The sequence below is a fragment of the Podarcis vaucheri genome, assembly GCF_965113315.1.
Source record: "Podarcis vaucheri genome assembly, chromosome: 17".
NCBI classification, from domain to species: domain Eukaryota; kingdom Metazoa; phylum Chordata; class Lepidosauria; order Squamata; family Lacertidae; genus Podarcis; species Podarcis vaucheri.
This window is the reverse complement of record NC_138755.1, coordinates 35,474,113-35,495,635: the sequence shown is the minus strand read 5'-3', so window position 1 is coordinate 35,495,635 and position 21,523 is coordinate 35,474,113. Positions and strand designations below refer to the sequence as shown.

Sequence of the window (21,523 nt, the reverse complement as noted above, 5' to 3'; positions counted from 1 at the left end):
CTACAACTCCCATCATCCCTAGCTAACAGGACCAGTGGTCAGGGATGATGGGAGTTGTAGTCCCAAAAACATCTGGAGGGTCGAGTTTGCCTATGCCTGAAGTAGAGTCACCATAGGCTTGGGAGCAAAATATGACCCTCTAGGCAAGAACTAAAGCACAGTCACATATGGGTAAGTCCCTTGGGCGAAAGTCCAACAGTCAAGAAACGCAGTCCAGAGTCAAACCCAAAGCACAGTCCCAGCAGAGATCTTGGAGCATCCAAGCCGAAGTCCATCACCATGGGCAGTTGAGCAGACAGAGCACCTCAGCTCTGCTCCCCTTTTCTCCTTTGAGTTTTGATTGTAGCCCCTGGGCTTGGCGAAGCCTGTGACCCTCACCTGTGTTGAGCCTAATCTACTTGAGAAACCACATCCCTCCTCGCAGCTCCATCTGGTACGCAGGCTGAGACCCTACCTGCCCGCAGACAGAGTGGTTCATGCTCTAGTTATCGCCCGCTTGGACTACTGCAATGCATTCTACGTGGGGCTACCTTTGAAGGTGACTCGGAGATTGCAGTTAATCCAGAATGCAGCAGCTAGACTGGTGACTGGGAGCGGCCGCCGGGACCACATAACACCGCTCCTGAAAGATCTTCATTGGCTCCCAGTATGTTTCCAAGCACAGTTCAAAGTGTTGGTGCTGACCTTTAAAGCCCTAAACGGCCTCGGTCCTGTATACCTGAAGGAACGTCTCCACCCCCATTGTTCAGCCTAGACACTGAGGTCCAGCATCAAGGGCCTTCTGGCGGTTCCCTTGCTGCGAGAAGTGAGGTTACAGAGAACCAGGCAGAGGGCCTTCTCGGTGGTGGCGCCTGCCCTGTGGAACGCCCTCCCAGCAGATGTCAAGGCAATAAACAACTTTTAAAAGACAACTGAAGGCGGCCCTGTTTAGGGAAGTTTTTAATGTCTGATGTTGTATTGTTTTTAATATTCAGTTGGAAGCTGACCATAGTGGCTGGGGAAACCCAGCCAGATGAGTGGGGTATAAATAATAATAATAATAATACAGTGGTGCCCCGCAAGACGAATGCCTCGCAAGACGGAAAACTCGCTAGACGAAAGAGTTTTCCATTTAGGAGGTGCTTCGCAAAACGAATCTCCTATGGGCTTGCTTCGCAAGACGAAAATGTCTTGCGAGTTCCTGCAGGTTTTTTTTCCCTTTCCCCCCCTTTTTCTAAGCCGCTAAGCCGCTTATCAGCTGATCCGATAAGCTGCTAAAAGCCACTAATAGCGCTAATAGCGCTAATCCGCTAATCCGTCAATGGGCTTGCTTCGCAAGGCGAAAAACCGCTAGACGAAGAGAATCACAGAACGGATTCTTTTCGTCTTGCGAGGCACCACTGTAATTATTATTATTATTATTATTATTATTATTATTATTATTATTATTATGGCCAATGAGCCCCTCCTCGCCAGCTAGTGAGCTGGGCTGTGTGTCCTTGCCTGTCTCAGGCTCCCAGAGCGTACCTCCCGCTGCTCCTATGCTTCAGGGCCCACCTTGTTTGTGGAGACGGAGGGTCCTCTGGCTGTGATGAAGGGTCCTGTTCCTCTGGCCGCTGCACACTGACCCCCACCTCCTTGCCTACCTCTGTCACCCCATTAATACTTCCCACAACCCCAACCTCACCCTTCCCATACCCGGCTTGCCCCGGTGGGTCCCAGTCATGGCTACACCCCTCGCTAACATCCTCTTCCTGCTCCCCACTAGCAGGACCAGCGGACAGGGATAATGGGAGTTGTAGTCCAACAACAGCTAGGGACTCGAGGTTGAGAAAAACTGCCATAAAACCTTCTTAACAGCTCCATATGCTCAGTTCATCAAGTGAGTCTTCGGCTCCAGAAAACTCACTATGAGTGGTAAAGTGAGAGACTGCAAGGAGCAGGGACTTTTTGGTCATGGCACCTTCTTCCAAAATTTCCAACTGGAATGAGAACGGGACTGTCGACGAGTCCATTCTTTTTGGGTCTTTGAGAAGTCTAGTAAAAGCTTCCTGCTTTGCCAGGCTTTGGGGGCCGTTGGGTTAGCATTAAATGCAGTTCTTTCCTGGGTTATTTTATGCGCCAGTAATGTTGTTGTTTTAAGGTTTAATGTTGGGGCAAATCTTCATAGCTTGCTGTGAATGTATGGTGGCGCACCAGGAGCCTGATAAACCTGCTGTTTAGAATGAAAGCGGGAAGGAGTTGTCACACACACCTGGCAGGCCATAATATGTGACTGGTGGGCTGCATATGGCTGTATTCATGGTTTTTGGTTTTTTCATGGCTGTATTTTGGTTTTTTCTACTCTCTTTTAATGTTTGCATTATTTGAGGGTGGCTGGGGGTGTGACGAAGAATGCATTCGACAGCAGCAGCATCCCATTGTAGCAGCATCCCATGAAACTGTTCCTAAATGAGCTAAGCCTGAATCTTTATTATTATTATTATTATTATTATTATTATTATTGGCATAAAAAATCAGGCCAGCTACCTGAACCATGTAGTTTCCCACCTTCAATCTGACTCATCAGAAACTCAAAACTAAACAGACTGAAGGTGGAGATACACATAACATTTTTTCCCCCAAGTAGTGGCGTCAGTTTGGAAGTGCCCTTGCTACATTCAGCGCAAAAGGAATTTTTCTGTTCAAGGTCAAGTCCTGGAGGAAGATGGGTGGGAACCACAATTCTGCAAACTGACAGCAGAAGCTCTGATTGGCAGGCACCCATGATGTCATCAAGAAGCCTCTTCTCCAATCCCAAGAGCAGTTTTGAGCTTTTTAAAGTGTTTTTTTTTTTTAAAAAAAAAAATCACTGCAATGACCGATGATAGGAGAATAAGGTCTGCTGGCATTTCCATCTTATTCTGATTGTGAAGCCAAAAGGAAGCTGGTTTTGGGGGGCCACTATTGAAAGAGTTTAATAGTATGCCTGCCTCCTCAACGGTGATGTGGGTTTTCTAAAAAAAAATAGAATTGGAAAAATTTAGGGTAATTTGCATTGGGAAATTATTTGATGTCCTGGAGAATGATCTAATTTAGCATGATTGTTTTAGCAACCAGAGCTAAAAGCTTTGAAACTGCCAAGCCGACCTAATACTTTATTTGTAATTGGAATTCATTGTTACTAATGAACTTATGGAATGGAAAATTTTCTGCCTCAGATCACTGTTCCCCTTTGCCCTGCTAATTTAGTTTGGTACATGTGCTCTAATTGTCTTTATTAACTAGGGAGAGTTGGCTAATCAGACTGTTTTCTGGTATCTATCCTTAATCACTGCCCCTGCTTTCCTTTAGGGGGAATTTTTGAGGGGCATTTTTGACATGCAGTACATACATGTGCCCTGGTATTCATTAACTTCCCTTCTGTATCCCCCTCCCTGTAACTGCCTATCCAGAAAGCAAATGTTGCTGGTGCGTCTGAGTTGCAGCTATTCTGTAATCCAGATCCATTGTGGGAATAAACATTCTATCAAACATTTTTAATTTAAAAAATAAATAAACAAATAGGAAATTTAGCCTATGAAAGTTGGGGGAAAGTCCTTTGGAAGCATTTCCATTGTGTTCAGTTTGGCTTACACTCAAGTAAGCATGCACTGGATTGCAACCTCAGTTTAAAACAACTGCTTAAAAAGCCAACTCACCTTGCCAACAAAGGTCCGTATAGTTAAAGCTATGGTTTTCCCAGTAGCGATGTATGGAAGTGAGAGCTGGACCATAAAGAAGGCTGATCGCCGAAGAATTGATGCTTTTGAATTCTGGTGCTGGAGGAGACTCTTGAGAGTCCCATGGACTGCAAGAAGATCAAACCTATCCATTCTGAAGGAAATCAGCCCTGAGTGCTCACTGGAAGGACAGATCCTGAAGCTGAGGCTGCAATACTTTGGCCACCTCATGAGAAGAGAAGACTCCCTGGAAAAGACCCTGATGCTGGGGAAGATGGAGGGCACAAGGAGAAGGGGACGACAGAGGACGAGATGGTTGGACAGTGTTCTCGAAGCTACCAGCATGAGTTTGACCAAACTGCGGGAGGCAGTGGAGGACAGGAGTGCCTGGCGTGCTCTGGTCCATGGGGTCACGAAGAGTTGGACACGACTAAACGACTAAACAACAACACAACAACAACACAACAACAGGGTAGACAGGATAAAGGGATACAGTAATCAGGGAAGAATGTTCAACAGTGTGTCAGAATGTGAGTGTGTGAGACAGACAGGCAGTGATAACTGATGTAAGAATAGGCATCCGTCTGTCTCGGGAGACAGTGGAAGAGTCAAACCACTGGAAGTCAAACCACCGGGGAGCTACAGTGCCTGCTGTGGCTGTAGAGACCAATACAGGAGAGACATGTTTTGTTGCAGGTGGGGCAGTTGTAGGTGTCCGGCTGTGCTCCTGCAGGTGTTCCATGGTACTGCTTCTTTCTGCACTCCTCCCAGCAGTCATTCCCCCTCGGGCATTGCTGTGGGTACACAACACAACTTACTCTTTTCAGTCATCTACAAGGAATTCCCATATATACATATTATATTGCTGGGATCCGTCAGTCTCAAGAGACAATGGAGTGAAGTCAAACCACTGTGTTAGCGGCACTGAAGTGACCTCCCTGGGGCGCAAGCCTTGGCAGTGTGTCTGGAGATCATGGGCTGCCGAGACGACAAGACCTCTCAGCCTCACTGATTTGGTCTAAAGGAAAGCAGAGCAATACGCTTGGCACTGGCTTAGCTGCAGGAATTGCAAGAAGGAGGCCTACAAGGCACCACCCAAGTGTCTTGGGGACTCCACGCTGGATTTGTGTAGGGTTTACTCCAGGGGTCAGCAAACTTTTCCAGCAGGGGGCCGGTCCACTGTCCTCCAGACCTTGTCGGGGGCCGGATTATATTTTGTTTTTTTATAATAATATTTATTACTTTTACAACAATTTAAACACTTACAAAAGAAAAAACAATACATTATAATACAAAAACACTACATAAAAATTAACAAAACAAAACAAAAACACTTTAAAAACACATCAAAAGAAAAAAGAAGGAAAAAAAGAAAAAAGAAAAAACTTCCAATATCTTATATTTCTTTCTCATATTTCCACGGCCTCCTCACACCTCCCTTTTTGTATTCCACTTCTATTAATTATTTCAGCCATCCCTTACCATCTTCCCCTGTTTTCTATCCTATAATTATCTTAACACCTTTTAACCTTATTTTCCTTTAATACTCTATTAATCTATTTATACCTAATTCCTTATAACATTTCTACTGAAGCCATATAATTTCAGGGGGCCGGATTATATTTTGAAAAGAAAAATGAACGAATTCCTATGCCCCACAAATAACCCAGAGATGCATTTTAAATAAAAGGGCACATTCTGCTCATGTAAAACATGCTGATTCCTGGACCGTCTACGGACCGGTTTTAGAAGGTGATTGGGCCAGATCCGGCCCCCAGGCCTTAGTTGGCCTACCCATGGTTTACTCCTTAGCCTTTTCTTCCCCCGATAGCCCACAAGGCGGTGGAGGTTTCGTTTGAGAGTTTTCCTTCTCCTAGATGGGCTGCTTTCTCAGGTTGACAAGCCCCACCTGCCCCTCACTTTCCTCTACAGCTCATGCAGAAACCACCTTCTTGACTGTTGGACTCACCATTAGTCTCATCTGTTCAATCCACCGGAGCTTGTCTTTACATGCAGGGGAAGCGCCCAATTCACCAAGAGTTTGCTGGGATGCATATAAATGCATATACATACTAGCAGTTCGAAAGCACACCAGTGCAAGTAGATAAATAGTTACCACTGCGGTGGGAGGAAGGTAAACGGCTTTTCCGTGCGCTCTGGTTTCCGTCACGGTGTCCCGTTGCGCCAGAAGCGGTTTAGCCATGCTGGCCACATGACCTGGAAAGCTGTCTGTGGACAAACGCCGGCTCTCTTGGCCTGAAGCAAGATGAGCGCCTCAACCCCAGAGTCGCCTTTGACTAGACTTAACTGTCCAGGGGCCCTTTACCTTTTACCTTACATATACAGTGGTACCTCGGGTTAAGTACTTAATTCGTTCCGGAGGTCTGTTCTTAACCTGAAACTGTTCTTAACCTGAAGCACCACTTTAGCTAATGGGGCTTCCTCCTGTTGCCGCCACGCCGCCAGAGACCGATTTCTGTTCTTATCCTGAAGCAAAGTTCTTAACCTGAAGCACTATTTCTGGGTTAGCGGAGTGTGTAACCTGAAGCGTATGTAACCTGAAGTGTATGTAACCCGAGGTACCACTGTACAAGAGTGTCCTCATTTGAATCTGAAATCTCGAACGGTCTGGTGGCTTCACGGTTCCGTTCTCTGTGTTCATTGCAGATGTCATGGTCCCCTCAGTACCGGAGTTCAAAATTCCGCCATGTTTACGGCAAGGCAGCCAGTAAGGAGAAGTGCTACGACTGTGTGCCTATCACCCGCAGTGTTCACGACAATCACTTCTGCTCTGTGAACCCGCATTTCGTTGCTGTTGTGACAGAATGTGCCGGCGGAGGAGCCTTTATTGTAATACCAGTAAATCAGGTAAGGACCACTTTACTGTCAGGTGTAGCTGGTTTCATGTGTTTGTACGTCTCGGTGGGCAATGGAACCTCCTAAAGCCCAAATGGCCCATTCATTTTAACAGAGGAGCATATTTTGAATGGAGTAAGGCAGAGGTTTTCAACCTCTTTGAGCCCACAGCTCTCTTGTGGCAACCCTGTGGGGCTCAGGAGCCCAGTTGTGTCACCCCTTGCCTGCAGAGCTGGCAGCCTCTCACCCTTTTTCAAACACCCTCCCTTGTAGAGTGTTCCCTCAACCTCCTCTCCCCGCTCCTTGGGAGTCCTCTGGGCAGCCTGTGAGCTGCCCCCCCCCTGCCCCAAAGAGAGGTGCTTCCTCACACTGCCCCACAGGGGGCTGGGAAGCACCCCCCGGCCAGCCCCAGAGGCACCATTCACCTGCGGAGCTTGTAGCCAGGGCTGCTGCAATAAACAGCTGTGTGAGCCTTTGGGAGGCAGAGATGTGAGAGGGCATCAGAAGAGGGAGGGAAGGAAAGAGGGACAGAGGCCAGTGTTGCCCGTGGCACTCAGTGGCGTAGCGTGGGTTGTCAGCACCCGGGGCAAGGCAAGTACCGTATTTTTCGCTCTATAACACGCACCCGACCATAACACGCACGTAGTTTTTAGAGGAGGAAAATCCGTAGGCATGCCACCCGTAGGCATTCCCTCCATAACACGCACAGACATTTCCCCTTACTTTTTAGGAGGAAAAAAGTGAGTGTTATGGTGCAAAAAATACGGTAATTTGCGCCCCCTAACCCGTGGATTTGCGCCCCCTAACCCTAACCCCCAGATGTTGCGCCCGGTGCGGCCGGGGCCCCCCTGCACCCCCCACGCTACGCCACTGGTGGCACTTGAAAACCAAAGGGATTGAAAGGCCAACAGTATTGGCTCTATCTCCTGACTCTCTCATGAACTGGGAGCTAGGGCAAAGGGCTCATTTACACACATGAACACAAACCCCATATAAACTCCTTTTGCACTGCATGGGTTCGTTTTGTTTGCGGCTAACACACTGCTGAGTTGCACAAGAATTGTCTGGGACCTCCTCCCTGCCCATACAAACACCAGGACTCTGGAAGAGCTTGCTGTTGCAGGTTGAAGGGGGCTTAAAGAGCCCTTTTGCCTTTCCCACTCATCCTGAGCTGCCGGGTGAGCCCTTTGCAGATGTATTGGTTTTCATAAGAGAAAGCCATATTTTTAGGCGAGGGTCCCTGGGATCTGAGGCTCTGCTGGGGGCCAGACTGAGGACCTAAACCACTTGCCACCAATTCTTGTGCTAAAGATGGTGGTGATAGAGCTACAGGATGATCCAAAAGGTCGTCATCCAGGTTAAAGTCACGAATGCTTCCTTTTGTAAATGTATGTGGCCGCCGGGACCACATAACACCGGTTCTGAGAGATCTGCATTGGCTCCCAGTACGTTTCCAAGCACAATTCAAAGTGTTGGTGCTGACCTTTAAAGCCCTAAACGGCCTCGGTCCTGTATACCTGAAGGAGCGTCTCCACCCCCATCGTTCAGCCCGGACACTGAGATCCAGCACCGAGGGCCTTCTGGCGGTTCCCTCATTGCGAGAAGCAAAGCTACAGGGAACCAGGCAGAGGGCCTTCTCGGTGGTGGCGCCTGCCCTGTGGAACACCCACTCAGCAGATGTCAAAGCAATAAACAACTATTTTACTTTTAAAAGGCATCTGAAGGCAGCCCTCTTTAGGGAAGTTTTTAATGTTTGAAGCTGTACTGCTTTTAATATTCAGTTGGAAGCTGCCCAGAGTGGCTGGGGAAACCCAGCCAGATGGGCGGGGTATAAATAATATATTATTATTATTATTATTATTATTATTATTATTATTATTATTATATGTCATTCTGGGGCTGGTTTTGGACAACACATTCACAGGGTGATTGGACTGAATGACTATTCCAAAAAGCACTCTTTAAAAAAAAAGATGTATTTTGTTTTCAAAAGTGTTCATACTTTGCCATCAATAATACTTTTAATTTATCCATTGACTTCCCATCCCCCTCTCCATGGGGTTCTATGTTTATCCTTTAACACTGCATAATTTAACTTATAACACTCCATATGTACATCCTAAGTGATTAACCTTAATGCGTTTCTTCTCTTGCTCATATTTCAAACCCTGCTCACGTTTTCACGCAACTATAATAGCTCTTTAGATGTTCTCCAAAAGTACTCTTAATTGGTTATTGCCCCTTTAAGACAGGGTTTACTAACCATTTTTCACCCTGGGGAAAACCTTTTGAGGGTTGTATAACAGTGGCGGTGTGGCCAAAAGTGAGGGTATTAGTATCTTGGTCCACAAAACAGCCACGACATCACTTGTGCTTCCTTTATGTAATAGATATATGTTATAATCCAAAGGACCATGATCTACAACAACAGAATCTTACTTACATATTTAGTATAATAATCCTCTCTAACCTTTACACCTGTCTACTACAGACCCCTTGTGGTGAAAATATATACAATAAGAAAAATGTATTTTAGCTCCGCTCTCTGTAAGGTTAAGAGGCCATTTTAAGACTCCAGTCCAGACAGAGGCACAGCAAAAACGTATACCCAGCCCACAACAGCCGTTGGAAATTTGCATTTCCTATCTACGTTGCAATGCAAATGGAAATATGCTTCCCATCCTCAGTGTGTGTTGCAAGCAGGGTTACACATCACAACCACATTCATATTGCTTGAGATGAAGGAAACTCCTGTGCAAGAGCCTCTCTCCTTTCCTGTTTCTGGGTAGTATTTGAAAACACATGTAAGATGCAGTTATTGCAGGTTCTTAATCTGCATTGGGAGTCTAGCTTTGCAACCCACCCATTGCAGAATATATTCCAGCTGGTTCCATGCTGAATTTGTCATCATTTTTCCTCTTCCTTCATACATCAGGTCTGACTTTTCCCCTAAGCCACACATACATGGTAATTCATTTAAATGTCCATCCTTCACCATCCAAAAAACCCCAAACAAACCTCAAATGTTCAAAATAAAGTTGTGAAAGTAAATCAGGAATTGAGGGGGGGGGTGACATTTGTGTCATCACAGAAACTAGCCAATAGGCTCCATCCACAGCTATATTTCAAATCAACTATGCTGGAAACTGGCAGAAAGCTTGCCTTAGGAGAGAAAAACATATGTGTCTGTATTAAACATATGGGCATTCTCAGACTTGCTTGGCTGCTCTAAAATATGTTTTTCTTCACCCTAAATTTGTATGTGTGTTGTTTTCAGTCCTTGCCTACTGGATTCTTTCCAGATTATCAGTATTTTGTGGGAAGGATTCAAGTGCATACAAGAAATTTAGGATTGCAGAATCAACGTGCACTCTGTCACCCTAGTACAAGAATCCGCTTTTTGAAAGGAAAAAAAAAGCAGCAGCAGACTTTTTGCAGTTAGGAAAGTGACAGAGAAATTCAGTGAAAAGTGTGGGATGAATACATGATTCACAGGAAGACGTATAAACACCCCACACAAGCAAATCAGAATGAATGGTCAGTAAAGACTGGATGAGTCTAATTTCCACAGAACTTTGTGCAAGCGACTCAGGATGACTGCTCAATAAACACTTCATCTGGAGGAGCCCCTAGTCTGTGTAGTTTGTATCCAAACCCTGCAAAAGGGAACACAAGCAAGTTATGGAAACTGTTGATACTGGTGGTTTAATATGGGTATGGCTCCAAGTGACAGATACATTAAGGGGTCAGGATAAAACCATGAAGGACAAGAGACACTGGAGAGTTCTGTTTTGCTTTCTGTTGATTGACAGGCCTTATCAGAGACGTTGCAGTTTGGGAACTAAATCTTTCCATTTGTTTCCAGACAGGAAAACTCGACCCGCATTACCCTCGCATCTGTGGGCACAAAGGGAATGTTTTAGACATTAAGTGGAACCCTTTCGATGACTTTGTAATAGCCTCGTGCTCTGAAGATACCACTGTAAGTTTCGGGAACCTCTGGAGCGATATAACCCCTGTCGGGTGCAGACAGAAGGCTGCCCAGTTTCCTAACCATGGTTAGAAGATCGAGCTTATCCCATAGGCTCACCCCCTTTCCTTTCATAGCTATAGTTAGTGTTAAGTCAGCACTGTTCTAACCATGGTTAAAGGTAAAGGGACCCCTGACCATTAGGTCCAGCCATGGCCGACTCTGGAGTTGCGGCGCTCATCTCACTTTATTGGCCTAGGGAGCCGGTGTACAGCTTCCGGGTCATGTGGCCAGCATGACTAAGTCGCTTCTGGCAAACCAGAGCAGCACACGGAAACGCCGTTTACCTTTCCGCCGGAGCGGTACCTATTTATCTACTTGCACTTTGGTGTGCTTTCAAACTGCTAGGTTGACAGGAGCGGGGACCGAGCAACGGGAGCTCACCCCGTCGCGGGGATTCGAACTGCCGACCTTTTGATCAGCAAGTCCTAGGCTCTGTGGTTTAACCCACAGCACCACCCGCGTCCCCCTAACCATGGTTAGCTCAAACCAAAGCCGGCAGATATGTTTCCGGTTGTGGTTGCCTGATGTAGAGTGGATGTAACCACACTGAAAATGCTGGTGCGAGCGTAACACTGGTTAGTGATTCAGAATTCAAGAGAGAGGTAGGAGCACATAAGGCATCAAGGTGTTTTTGATGATGATGGAGACCGGGCCGCAACATGTTTACACTAGTTCTAAAGGCCTCATCATTTGCTAGGAAGGCTCCAGGGGACAGCTGATAAAGTAACAAGGAGATTCTGTTGTTGGAGCAGTAGGTTTGGATGTTAGAGCCAGGTTTAACTTGACTGAGTTCATAATGTTGTTGCGAGGCCAGAAATGCCATTCTTTGGAGGCAGGGTGAGAAATGCAAATAAACACTTCAGTTGAGTGGGGCACTTCTTAAGGTCATGGTTTGGCACTTCCACCCTAAAGCGGCAATACAGGAAGTGAGACAGATCAGATACCCTTCCCCCCTTTTTGGGGGGGGCCAATGGAAAGCACAACTCTCACTGTGCAGGTAGACCATCTCTCTTGACTTGATGTTACCTTTGTTTGTGCGCAGACACTTGGTGGCCCACATGGTGGAAACAAGGGACAGGATGGATTCCTAGACTGTGAGGGTTGGATATGCACTGGGTGCGCATTGATCCTGCCCCTCTGCCACCCCCTGCAAACCATCTCTCCATCCCACATTCCTTTACCCTCAACTACTGATTAAGACTTATTAGTCCTGATTGCTGCTGCTAATGGCAGGTGTTGATTAACGGAGCTGGCTTAAAGTCTCTGCACTGCGGTGTCTCTTAGGTTAAAGTCTGGAACATTCCTCACCACTTACTCACAACAAACATCACAGATGCACAGAAGGAGCTGCTTGGTCATTCGCGAAGGGTGGGACTCATCGAATGGCACCCAACTGCGAGCAACATCCTTTTCAGCACCGGCTATGATTACAAAGTGAGTCAGGGTCTTGTTAACCTTCATTTCAAGCATCAACATGCTGTTGTTCTGTTCTGCTTCCATGGGGGGTCTTGGGCAGAGTATCTGAGGTATGTGAAATGAATGAGAGGATTTAACCCTCTGCCAAACTAAAGGATTTTGCCTTATAGTTACTTCCTGCGTTCCAAAACATGGTGGCCACAGTCTATTCCCAGCATGCATATAGAACACAAAGCAAGAGAGGGGTAAAAATGTGTGTGTGTGTGTGTGGATAAGCCGGCGCAGAATTGCCTAGCAGGATGTTCCCACAACTTGTTTCTTTAGATTATGTGTGTGGGTGGGTGGGTGGGTGGGTTTGCTTGTAAGGAGGTGGCATGTTGTTGTTATTTGTGCAAAGCACCATATAAGCCCAAATTGCAAATAAATATGCCACAGTTCTGCAAGACCACAGAATATGGTATTGGTTGCAGAATTCAGGCGCAGAATTGTAGAGTTGGAAGGGACCCTGAGGATCACCTAGTGATTCTAGTTCAGGAACATCCAGCTGTCCCATATAAAGATCAAACCTTCAACGTTGGCATTATCAGCACCACGCTCTAACCAGCTGAACTATCCGTGTCAAATAAGAACCTCAATTTTCATCAAAGCCAGCAACAAATTGGGTTTTTCTAGTTCTTAATGGTTGCAAAGGAATGAAGTAAAAGTGGGTGGTGATGCCTCCTGAAACTTCACAAGCCAGATTCATTGCTGGATATAGTTTTCAGTGTTCAGGGGCTGGAGCATTTGCACCCCATGCAGCCGCCTGTCGTTCCCCGTGGCTAGCAGAAGCTGCATAAATTTTGCCCAGTCAAACAGGGAAAATCATGGAAATGTGCTGTGTGCAATTTGTCCAAGTTGCATAGCGTTGGGAGTAGTCATTGTTCTTTTTGTGCGTTGTCCGCACTGTGGGTGGGGAGCTCGGGAAACTTTCACGAACGCACCTCTCTTTGCCTTCAGATCATGATCTGGAACCTTGACACCAAAGAGTCTGTAATTCAGACCCCGGTGAAGACAATCCACTTCCACACGGACGTCATTCTTTCCATGTCGTTCAACACAGACGGAAGCCTCTTAGCCACGGCCTGCAGGGACAGGAAAATAAGGGTCATTGACCCACGAGCAGGAACTGTCTTACAGGTATGCAGGGCTGGCGAGATAGCGCCACGCGGGAAGACCGCTTGCTGTTTGTTTTAGATGGCTAAAAGGATGTTCTCTCTTGTGCACAGGAGAAAGATAGGTCTGCAGGCCAGAAGGTGGGGTGCATCTTTCTCTGAAACAACAGGCAAAATAAAAAAATTCCTTCCAGTAGCACCTTAAAGACCAACTAAGTTAGTTCTTGGTATGAGCTTTCGTGTGCATGCACACTTCTTCAGATACAACAGGGTTAGAGCAGAAGATCTAGCTTAGATCCTACACCAGGTTTACATCTGAAACAACAGGGTTAGAGCAGAAGTTCTAGCTTAGATCCTACACCAGGTTTACATCTGGGGGCCCAAACCAGAGCTGCTGTCATTTACAGCCTTATTCTGTTCTGCACCTGGGCAGCACTTTCAAATGATGAATTGATTCTGAATTGGAATCACAACTCTTTTTCACATCAGATGGGCTGTCCACCTAGCTTGATATAGGCAGTTTAGCAGTGGGAAGGTGACTCGGCTGCCGTCCATGACATTAAGATCGTCACTTGACTGCTTGCAGTTACCTTATCTTTCAGGTGGGGAGTGTCAATCAAGCTTAGATGGGTTGGTGGGCCCAATGTCCCTCCCTGAAGGCCCCTAGGGGCTACGCCCGTTATTTTGCACCATAATCACCACATTTTGAGGGAGGCAGAAGTCAGTCATAGGCCATTCAGTTCATTTCTAAAGTACCGTATTTTTCGCTCCATAAGACACACTTTCCCCCTCTTAAAATCTAAGGGGAAATGTCTGTGCGTCTTATGGAGTGAATGTGTGGTCCCTGGGGCTGGGGTGGGGGACCCGGACTTCCCCTGCCAGCCCTGACCTGTTCTTTGGGGCTGGCGGTGGGGGAAAGCACTTCTGGGGTAGCCTGCAAAGCCTCTGCAGGGCAGCGGGGAGCCTTCATCCCGTTGCCCTGGGGAGGCTTTGTGCGGCTATCCCTGGCTTTTGTGGGAGGTGGAGGAAGGGACAAAAGCCCCCAAGAGCCGCATATTTTTTTTCTTGAATTCCCCCCCCCCAACCCCCCAAAAAGTAGGTGCACCTTGTGGTCAGGTGTGCCCTATGGAGTGAAAAATATGGTACCCCCCCTCATTATTCAGCGTCCAGCCTGATGCATTGTCCTGGACCGGTTGGACTCACAGGAATAGTGGGAGGGAACCACACAGGGTAGAAGGCTCAGAGCTTAGGGAGTGGTGGGACGGTGATGAGTGATCAGAGGGAGAAGATTGGGAAGAACTGGTGTCAGAAGCTAAAGGGCTTAGTGTGCTAAGACAGTCTGTGGCTGAGAGAAGTCCAGAATCAGAAGTGGAAGCTGGTGAGTGGCAGGCCAAGAGGCAGAGATCAGTTAAGCTGGGGAAGAAGCAAGGATGTCTTCCCCTTGTGCTGCAACAAGCTAGGCTCCTCCCTGGTCTCCCAGAACCAGAGGAGGCATGAAGTGGGAAGAACAAGGCATGCAGGTGCAGTCTCCGATTGTTTGGGGGAGGGAAACCTGGAAAGGAGACATAGATGGCTGTGGGGAGACAGGAGCCTTTAGTCTGGGCAATTGATCCATGGGGCAAGAACTACTTGGGATGAGCTGCTGTGCTCCTTAGGCTTGACGCTCAGCCAAGTCTGTGCAGATCCTATTCTTGCTAATAAAGAGTTAACTTCAACAGGCAGGGTGTGATTTACTGCTGGCTTGCTCCTGTCACTTATCTACCCGGGATTCTGATTCCCAGTTACCCTCTTCATTGCTCCTGTGAAGTGTTTCTATGTCCCAAGGCCTGTGGTACACGCTGCTGATTTAAGTGGAATACGCAATAGGGTCCTGCAAGAAAAGCCTTTAAGAGGACAGTCTTCTATGTAGTTTTCTAGCTCGGATGATTCATCAGTTGGTGTGTAATGTGATCGTTCCCCAGGAGCAAACTAGCGTTCCCCAAGAGGCCTGGCAAGCCCTGCCTTGACAGTCTACCTTAAATTAGTCTGGTATGGCTTCCAAATCACATACAGTGGTACCTCGGGTTAAGTACTAAATTCGTTCCGGAGGTCCGTTCTTAACCTGAAACTGTTCTTAACCTGAAGCACCACTTTAGCTAATGGGGCCTCCTGCTGCTGCGCTGCCGGAGCACGATTTCTGTTCTCATCCTGAAGCAAAGTTCTTAACCCGAGGTAATATTTCTGGGTTAGCAGAGTCTGTAACCTGAAGCGTATGTAACCCGAGGTCCCACTGTATCGCTGCATCAGCTGTACAGGGAGATAAGCAAAAGCTGTGAATTCTGATGGTGGAGGGTTTTCAAAACTTCAGACAATTGGCAGATGCAGATGAGTTTCACTGAAAGAAGCAGCCTTTGGTGTGCTTGATTTCCTCTGAGTAACACGCCATGTCTTCTTGCAGGAAGCAAACAACAAGTCTCACAGAGTGAATAAAGTTTTGTTTCTAGGAAACATGAAAAAGCTGCTCTCCACGGGGACGTCCAGGTGGAACAACAGGCAAATTGCACTATGGGATCAGGTGAGTTGCTCAGCAAACCACTTCAGGCACTCGCCAGGCTAATGGCTCCATCACAGATCAACACTTCAGCTCTGTCTCTCTCTGCTGTTTAGGCTGTGCGCACACGCCAAATCTTTAAAGCTCATTCAAATATAGTATCAGAGAGATAAACAGCTATGTGCTTTTTAAAAGACATCTGAAGGCAGCCCTGTTCAGGGAAGCTTTTAGTGTGTGATGTTGTATTGTGCTTTTAGTATATATTTTTTTGGTTGGGAGCCGCCCAGAGTGGCTGGGGCAACTCAGCTAGATGGACGGCAAGCAAGCAAACAAACAAATCAAAGCAATTACGAACAGAGATGTGCAAAGAGCTTCTCTCTGTGAGAGAGCACAACAGTGGCTGATGTGGGGCATGGCATGCCTGCGCCATTTTGTGTCACTTCCCCTGCTCTTTTAGATGTGGCAGCCATTTTGTTTTATGCCAGGCCCTCACAGCAGCCATTTTGTGACTGGTGCAAACGCCCTATGTGCCCAGTGGCCCCAAGAGGTTGGCGGCCCCTGCTCTAAATCCTTCTGGAACTGCATTTGTTGTTCTTGTTGTGTTTTGCCGCTTTATAGCTGTAGTTTTTGGTTTCCTCACGCAGGGTGACCTTTCCGTGCCTTTAGTAGAGGAGGATATGGACGGTTCCTCGGGTCTCTTGTTTCCTTTCTATGACTCGGACACACACATGCTGTATGTGCTGGGCAAGGTGAGTCCCTTGCTACAGAGTCTTAAGTATGTGGGCAAGACTATAAATAAAACTTGTGCGATAACTAGATTCCCATGCCTGGCCGTTGAAACCGCTCTCCACGTGGAACGGGCATTTGAGCGAGTTAAGAGCGGTGGCCGGATTCTTTAGCTGGGGACCATGAAATGTCTTCCCCCAAATCAGTGGCGTAGCGTGGGTTGCCAGCACCCGGGGCAAGGCAAGTAATTTGCGCCCCCTAACCCGTGGATTTGCGCCCCCTAACCCTAACCCCCAGATGTTGCGCCCGGTGCGGCCGGCCCCCCCGCACCCCCCACGCCACGCCACTGCCCCAAATGGTGTGTCGGGAGCCAAGCCCACCCTTCTCTTGAATACAACACTGCCCTTTTGTCTCTCCCATTATCTCTAGGGCGATGGGAACATCAGGTACTACGAGATAAGTTCGGAGAAGCCATACCTAAATTACCTGATGGAGTACCGCTCCCCTTTGCCCCAGAAAGGAATCGGTGAGCTTGCAGCCATTTTCATTGCTGGTGATGTGCGATAAAGGGGTGTCCGCGAAGAAGAACCGATACGGCAAGAGGCAGCTGGTCATGGGAAGATAACTGGCCTCGCTGTGTTCCTCCTTCCCTTCAGTTTTGTCACAGCTGTGCAATGTGGCTGAGGTTCTTCCTTTCGCCGCTTCCCTTTTGCCACTGAGGGAATTTCATCAGAGAACTATTGCGTTACTTCAGGCTGTTCAAAAATACCATTCTAAGAGGCCTTTCTTCCCCCCCCCCGGCCCCCGTCCACTCTTTAGCTGTCTATGCAGCATACAAAGCATACAAGGCTTGCCCCCAATAATCCTGGGAACTGTAGTTTAGCTCTTCACAAAGCTACAATTCCCAGCAGAGTTCCCGGGGGGGAAGCAGTGTCTTTTAACTGGGCTTTAAACACATGAAGCTTCCATCTGAATATGCAACTGCACCATAGAGCGACCATTTTCTGTTCCAGCTAACAGACCTCCTTCTCTGGGGGTGCAAAGGGGAGGGATTGCTTGGCTACCTTCTCGGTAGTGGCGCCCTCCCTGTGGAACACCCTCCCACCAGATGTTAAAGAGAACAACAACTACCAGACTTTTAGAAGACATCTGAAGGCAGCCCTGTTTAGGGAAGCTTTTAATGTTTGATGTATTAGAGTATTTTAATATTTTTTTGGAAGCCGCCCAGAGTGGGCGGGGTATAAATAATAATAATAATAATAATAATAATAATAATAATATAATTTTATTATTGCCCAGCCGAATCCTCAGTCTCTTTAAACAGCCCCCCAGCTGCAGAGGAGGAGGTTGTAGCTGTTGGCATTTTCTAGTTAAAACACTCCACAGAAGTTAATACTGAATCTCTGTTGGAAGAGCACACTTTGCCCTGGGTGTAATTACATGGAGACTCTGAGTTTAGGAAAATAAGAAAGTTACTTTTATTACAGGAAATGCATGTTTGACAGAAAAGATCCTGGTTCTCTGTGTCTAAGGTGGAGTCTCCTCTCTCACCTCTCTCAAGGAGAAAGCAAAGGAGGAAATGAACAGGGTGTGTCATTTTAGGGGGTGAATTTAATTTTTGCAAATTTATTCAGTGAGAGGGTCTTAAAAATATGTTTTTGGGTGTGAGGAATTCAAACCTGCTATTCTTTTTATGATCAGACAATGTTTAGCTTGGTCCGTCTATGTTTGGTGAAGAAGCACAAAAACTGCTTTTGGAAAACCAAAGAATTTTAATTTTACCTTCTGAAAATATCAGTTAATTTCTAATAATAATAATAACAATAATAATAGCTACAAGTACTTAGTCATTTTTAATGATTACTATGCAGTTCTACACAGTTTTACTTCCCAAGCAAAACTGAATAGCTCAGTAGATTAGAGCATGGTGCTGATAATGCCAAGGTTGCAGGTTCGATCCCCAAATGGACAGCTGTATATTCCTGCAATACAGATGATCCTTTGAATCCCTTCCAACTCTACAATTCTATGATTCTAAATTATATTCACGTAGCCAAAATATCTTTTGAATCCCCAAGTCATGCTGCAACTTTTCAGAACCCCTCATTTTGGAATTTGGAAGTTGAAAAATTCAACAAGCCCTAGGAAATGAGATCAGCAACCCTGAGAGGTCTAACGCCTGAGAGAAGGTCAGCACCAATTACGTAGGTTGGAAAGGACAGTCTAAAACAGGATCTTCCTCCCACGCTTTCCCAAGCAAACACATCAGCCTCCACTGCAAGCTGAGTTGCATCCCAACACTTCTCAACAATAGCTCTGGGCTTTTCCTGACTCAAGTCACTTCCCGCTTGCTACTGTAGATTTTGCCGCAAAGCAAACGAAGGGTGAGGCAGTGAGACCAGCAGAGAAAAACGGAGTGGCTGTTAAAGAGACAGGAGAGTTTTCCAACTTGCTCCCTGGTGATCCCACATCAGGTTGCAGACAGAGGCAGCAACGTTTAGGAGGAGTTGGATGGGAGAGAAAAAATTGCACAGAGAGGGAAGCAGTGTGTTCTGTGATGGTTGGAGAAAGACAGTGTCGTAAGTGCTGGATGGGAGGTAAAGACGTAAGAGGCCAACCCTCTATTTTCCCCCTCTACAAGTCTCCCTCCATGTTTGTAGAGAAAGAGGAGCAGCTGGAGTTTTAGGTCCCATGTTAAGAACCTCATAAGTGCCTCCCTTGATCAGTGGCCCATCTAGTCCAGCGTTTTGCTTTTGCAGTGGCCAACTAGATGTTGTGGGAAACTTGTAAGCAGAAATGGAGCTCTGCACTTCTGCTTCCTCACAAGTGGTACAGTCATACCTCGGGTTACAGACGCTTCAGGTTGCGTTTTTTCGGGTTACGGACCTGCCAAAACCCAGAAGCACCGGAGCAGGTTACTTCCGGGTTTCGGCGGTTGCGCATGCGCAGAAGCACTAAATTGCGTTTTGCGCATGCACAGAAGCGTCGGATCGCAACCCGCGCGTGCACAGACGCGCCGCTGCAGGTTGCGAACATGCATCCCGTACCGATCACATTTGCGACCCGAGCATCCACTGTATTCAGAAACTTACTGCCTCCCGCAGTAGAGACAGAACATGACCATTATGGCTAGTGGCCATTGATAATTTTATCAGTGCCTCGATCATTTTGGCTGCACTTCTCTGAACCTTTTCCAGCTTTTGGAGGTCAGGCGACGAGATCTGTTCACAGTATTCCGAATGCAGTCACACCACAGATTTGCATAACGGGATTGCGGTAATTGCCAGTTTTATTAGCAGCGTTGGCCAGTGCATGTCTAGTTTCACACTGCCATAACACTTCTCCCTGCTTCCCCTGTCTTTAGGTGTCATGCCAAAGAGGGGTCTGGATGTCTCTTCCTGCGAGATCTTCCGATTCTACAAACTGATCCCAGCCAAGTACCTGATAGAGCCGGTGTCTATGATAGTTCCGCGTCGGGTGAGTGAATCTCTCCTGGCTTTCACCGGGTGGCTTCTAAACAGGGCTGGGGGGGGGAGGGGGGTGCGGCACTTGCTCAGACGTAAGCCAGCGTGCTCTGGTATCTCTCTGCAGTCTGAATCGTACCAGGAAGACATCTACCCGATGACAGCCGGAGCCCAGCCAGCCCTGACGGCACAAGAATGGCTAAGCGGCAGAAATAAAGGTCAGTGAAACCCAAAGGGCCTGAATCAAAATGATGTCCTCCTCTCTGGTCTGCATCGTGTTAACGGCAGAACCAGAGGATCAGGTGAGCGACATACCTGTAGGAGCATTGCTAGGTGTCAGGGAACTGCCATCAGAGGCACGGGAGAAGGAGAGGGTCTCTGATTCTGCAGGGGAAGGTCCAAGCGCTAGAGGGAGACTCAGCCGGGAAGAAGGGGAAGAGAATGAGTGTAACACCAGGGATCCAGGAGAGCAACGGGACAGGGAGGTGCAGGGGCTCCAGGACTCTTCGTTGGAAGTTAGCGAGGAGAGCCCAAGCACCCCGCTGCCCACGCCCACCCTGCGCAGGAGACTCCCGCGCAGTGAGAGGCGGAGACGATTGGGCGTCAAACAACTCTTATGTTGGCAACGCTTTAAGAAACGCCCACAGACAGATGCTACGAGTGACTAAGGGCAGCCGCGCTGAGATGGGCTGTGCAGTCCGGAGGGTTTAACCAGGCAATCTAATGCTCAAACGGAGCAGGATTACACACGAGTAACTCCCAACCCATTATACTAGGTTTTAATGGGGACCCTGCGCAAGATGCCCTTCAAGCGCCAACCTCCCATATTTCTCACTGTCCTCCCCACCTCCCGCCTGGCTTTGCTGTTCCCATAGTGACCAGTGCTTTCTGTTGAAACCACTTGGTGTAACTGGAAACTGCTCGGATAGCTCTGTCGGTCAAGCATGAGACTCTTAACCTCAGGGCTGTGGTTTCGAGCCCCATGTCGGACAAAACATTCCTGCGTTGCAGGGGGTTGGACTAGATGACCCTAGTGATCCCTTGCAATTCTACGAGCAGACCTTGCTCCTGCTAAGGAGCTCATCATATGCTCAGTCGTTCCTTTGTAGCCATGTTGGTACCTACGCAACACTGGACATCAGTGGATGACAGGTATCGGGCAGGCAGATGTGGTTTAGGGGAAACAACCTCATGGGCCAAAGAAGGCCTAGCAAGCCAAATTTGGCTCATGGTCTGGAGATTCCTTGTCCCTGCTTTAAGCATGAGCAACGTTGAGAGACGAAGCTACAGAACTGTAGGCCCTGCACTGCTGCAGTGGATGTGTAACGGTCACCTGAGACAGTCTCTTAAGGCTTGAGTCTTAAGTCTCCAAGAAGGCTTGAGTCCTTGGAGCTGTGGTGCATGGAAGAATCATTCTCTTTTGGCCTAGCCAAAGAAACTGGGCAAAATGAGAGAGAAAAACGTTGTATTGATACATCGCCCAGGACCAGTTTGAGGGCAAGAGCGCGATGGCACCTTCACCCACGCTGTACCGTCGCCGGTTGAGGGCCCCATTGCACTTTGGCCCTCAAACTGAGGGAGGAGCGAGCTGCTGGGGCCGATGCAACTCGTTCTTCCCTCAGTGTGCCAAGCGTTGGCGGCAGAGGGACTTTCTCTGCCGCCAGAGG

General features: G+C 47.6%; 1 protein-coding gene and 1 long non-coding RNA gene across 3 annotated transcripts in view; both read left to right on the top strand.

Annotated features, from left to right (window-relative positions):
- The window catches only part of CORO2A (coronin 2A), a 60,334-nt gene that overhangs the window by 35,334 nt on the left and 3,477 nt on the right, over window positions 1-21,523 (top strand). For both annotated transcript variants that reach the window (XM_082204957.1, XM_082204958.1), the window contains exons 2-10: window positions 6,348-6,548; window positions 10,402-10,518; window positions 11,854-12,003; window positions 12,982-13,161; window positions 15,574-15,690; window positions 16,311-16,415; window positions 16,822-16,918; window positions 19,757-19,869; window positions 19,984-20,074. In XM_082204957.1, coding sequence (XP_082061083.1) covers window positions 6,348-6,548; window positions 10,402-10,518; window positions 11,854-12,003; window positions 12,982-13,161; window positions 15,574-15,690; window positions 16,311-16,415; window positions 16,822-16,918; window positions 19,757-19,869; window positions 19,984-20,074 — 1,171 coding nt within the window. The remainder of the gene's footprint in view (window positions 1-6,347; window positions 6,549-10,401; window positions 10,519-11,853; window positions 12,004-12,981; window positions 13,162-15,573; window positions 15,691-16,310; window positions 16,416-16,821; window positions 16,919-19,756; window positions 19,870-19,983; window positions 20,075-21,523) is intronic.
- LOC309522173 lies at window positions 13,205-13,560 on the top strand. Its single transcript, XR_014214945.1, has 3 exons — window positions 13,205-13,306; window positions 13,407-13,443; window positions 13,501-13,560. It is a non-coding gene; the product is annotated as an uncharacterized lncRNA (long non-coding RNA).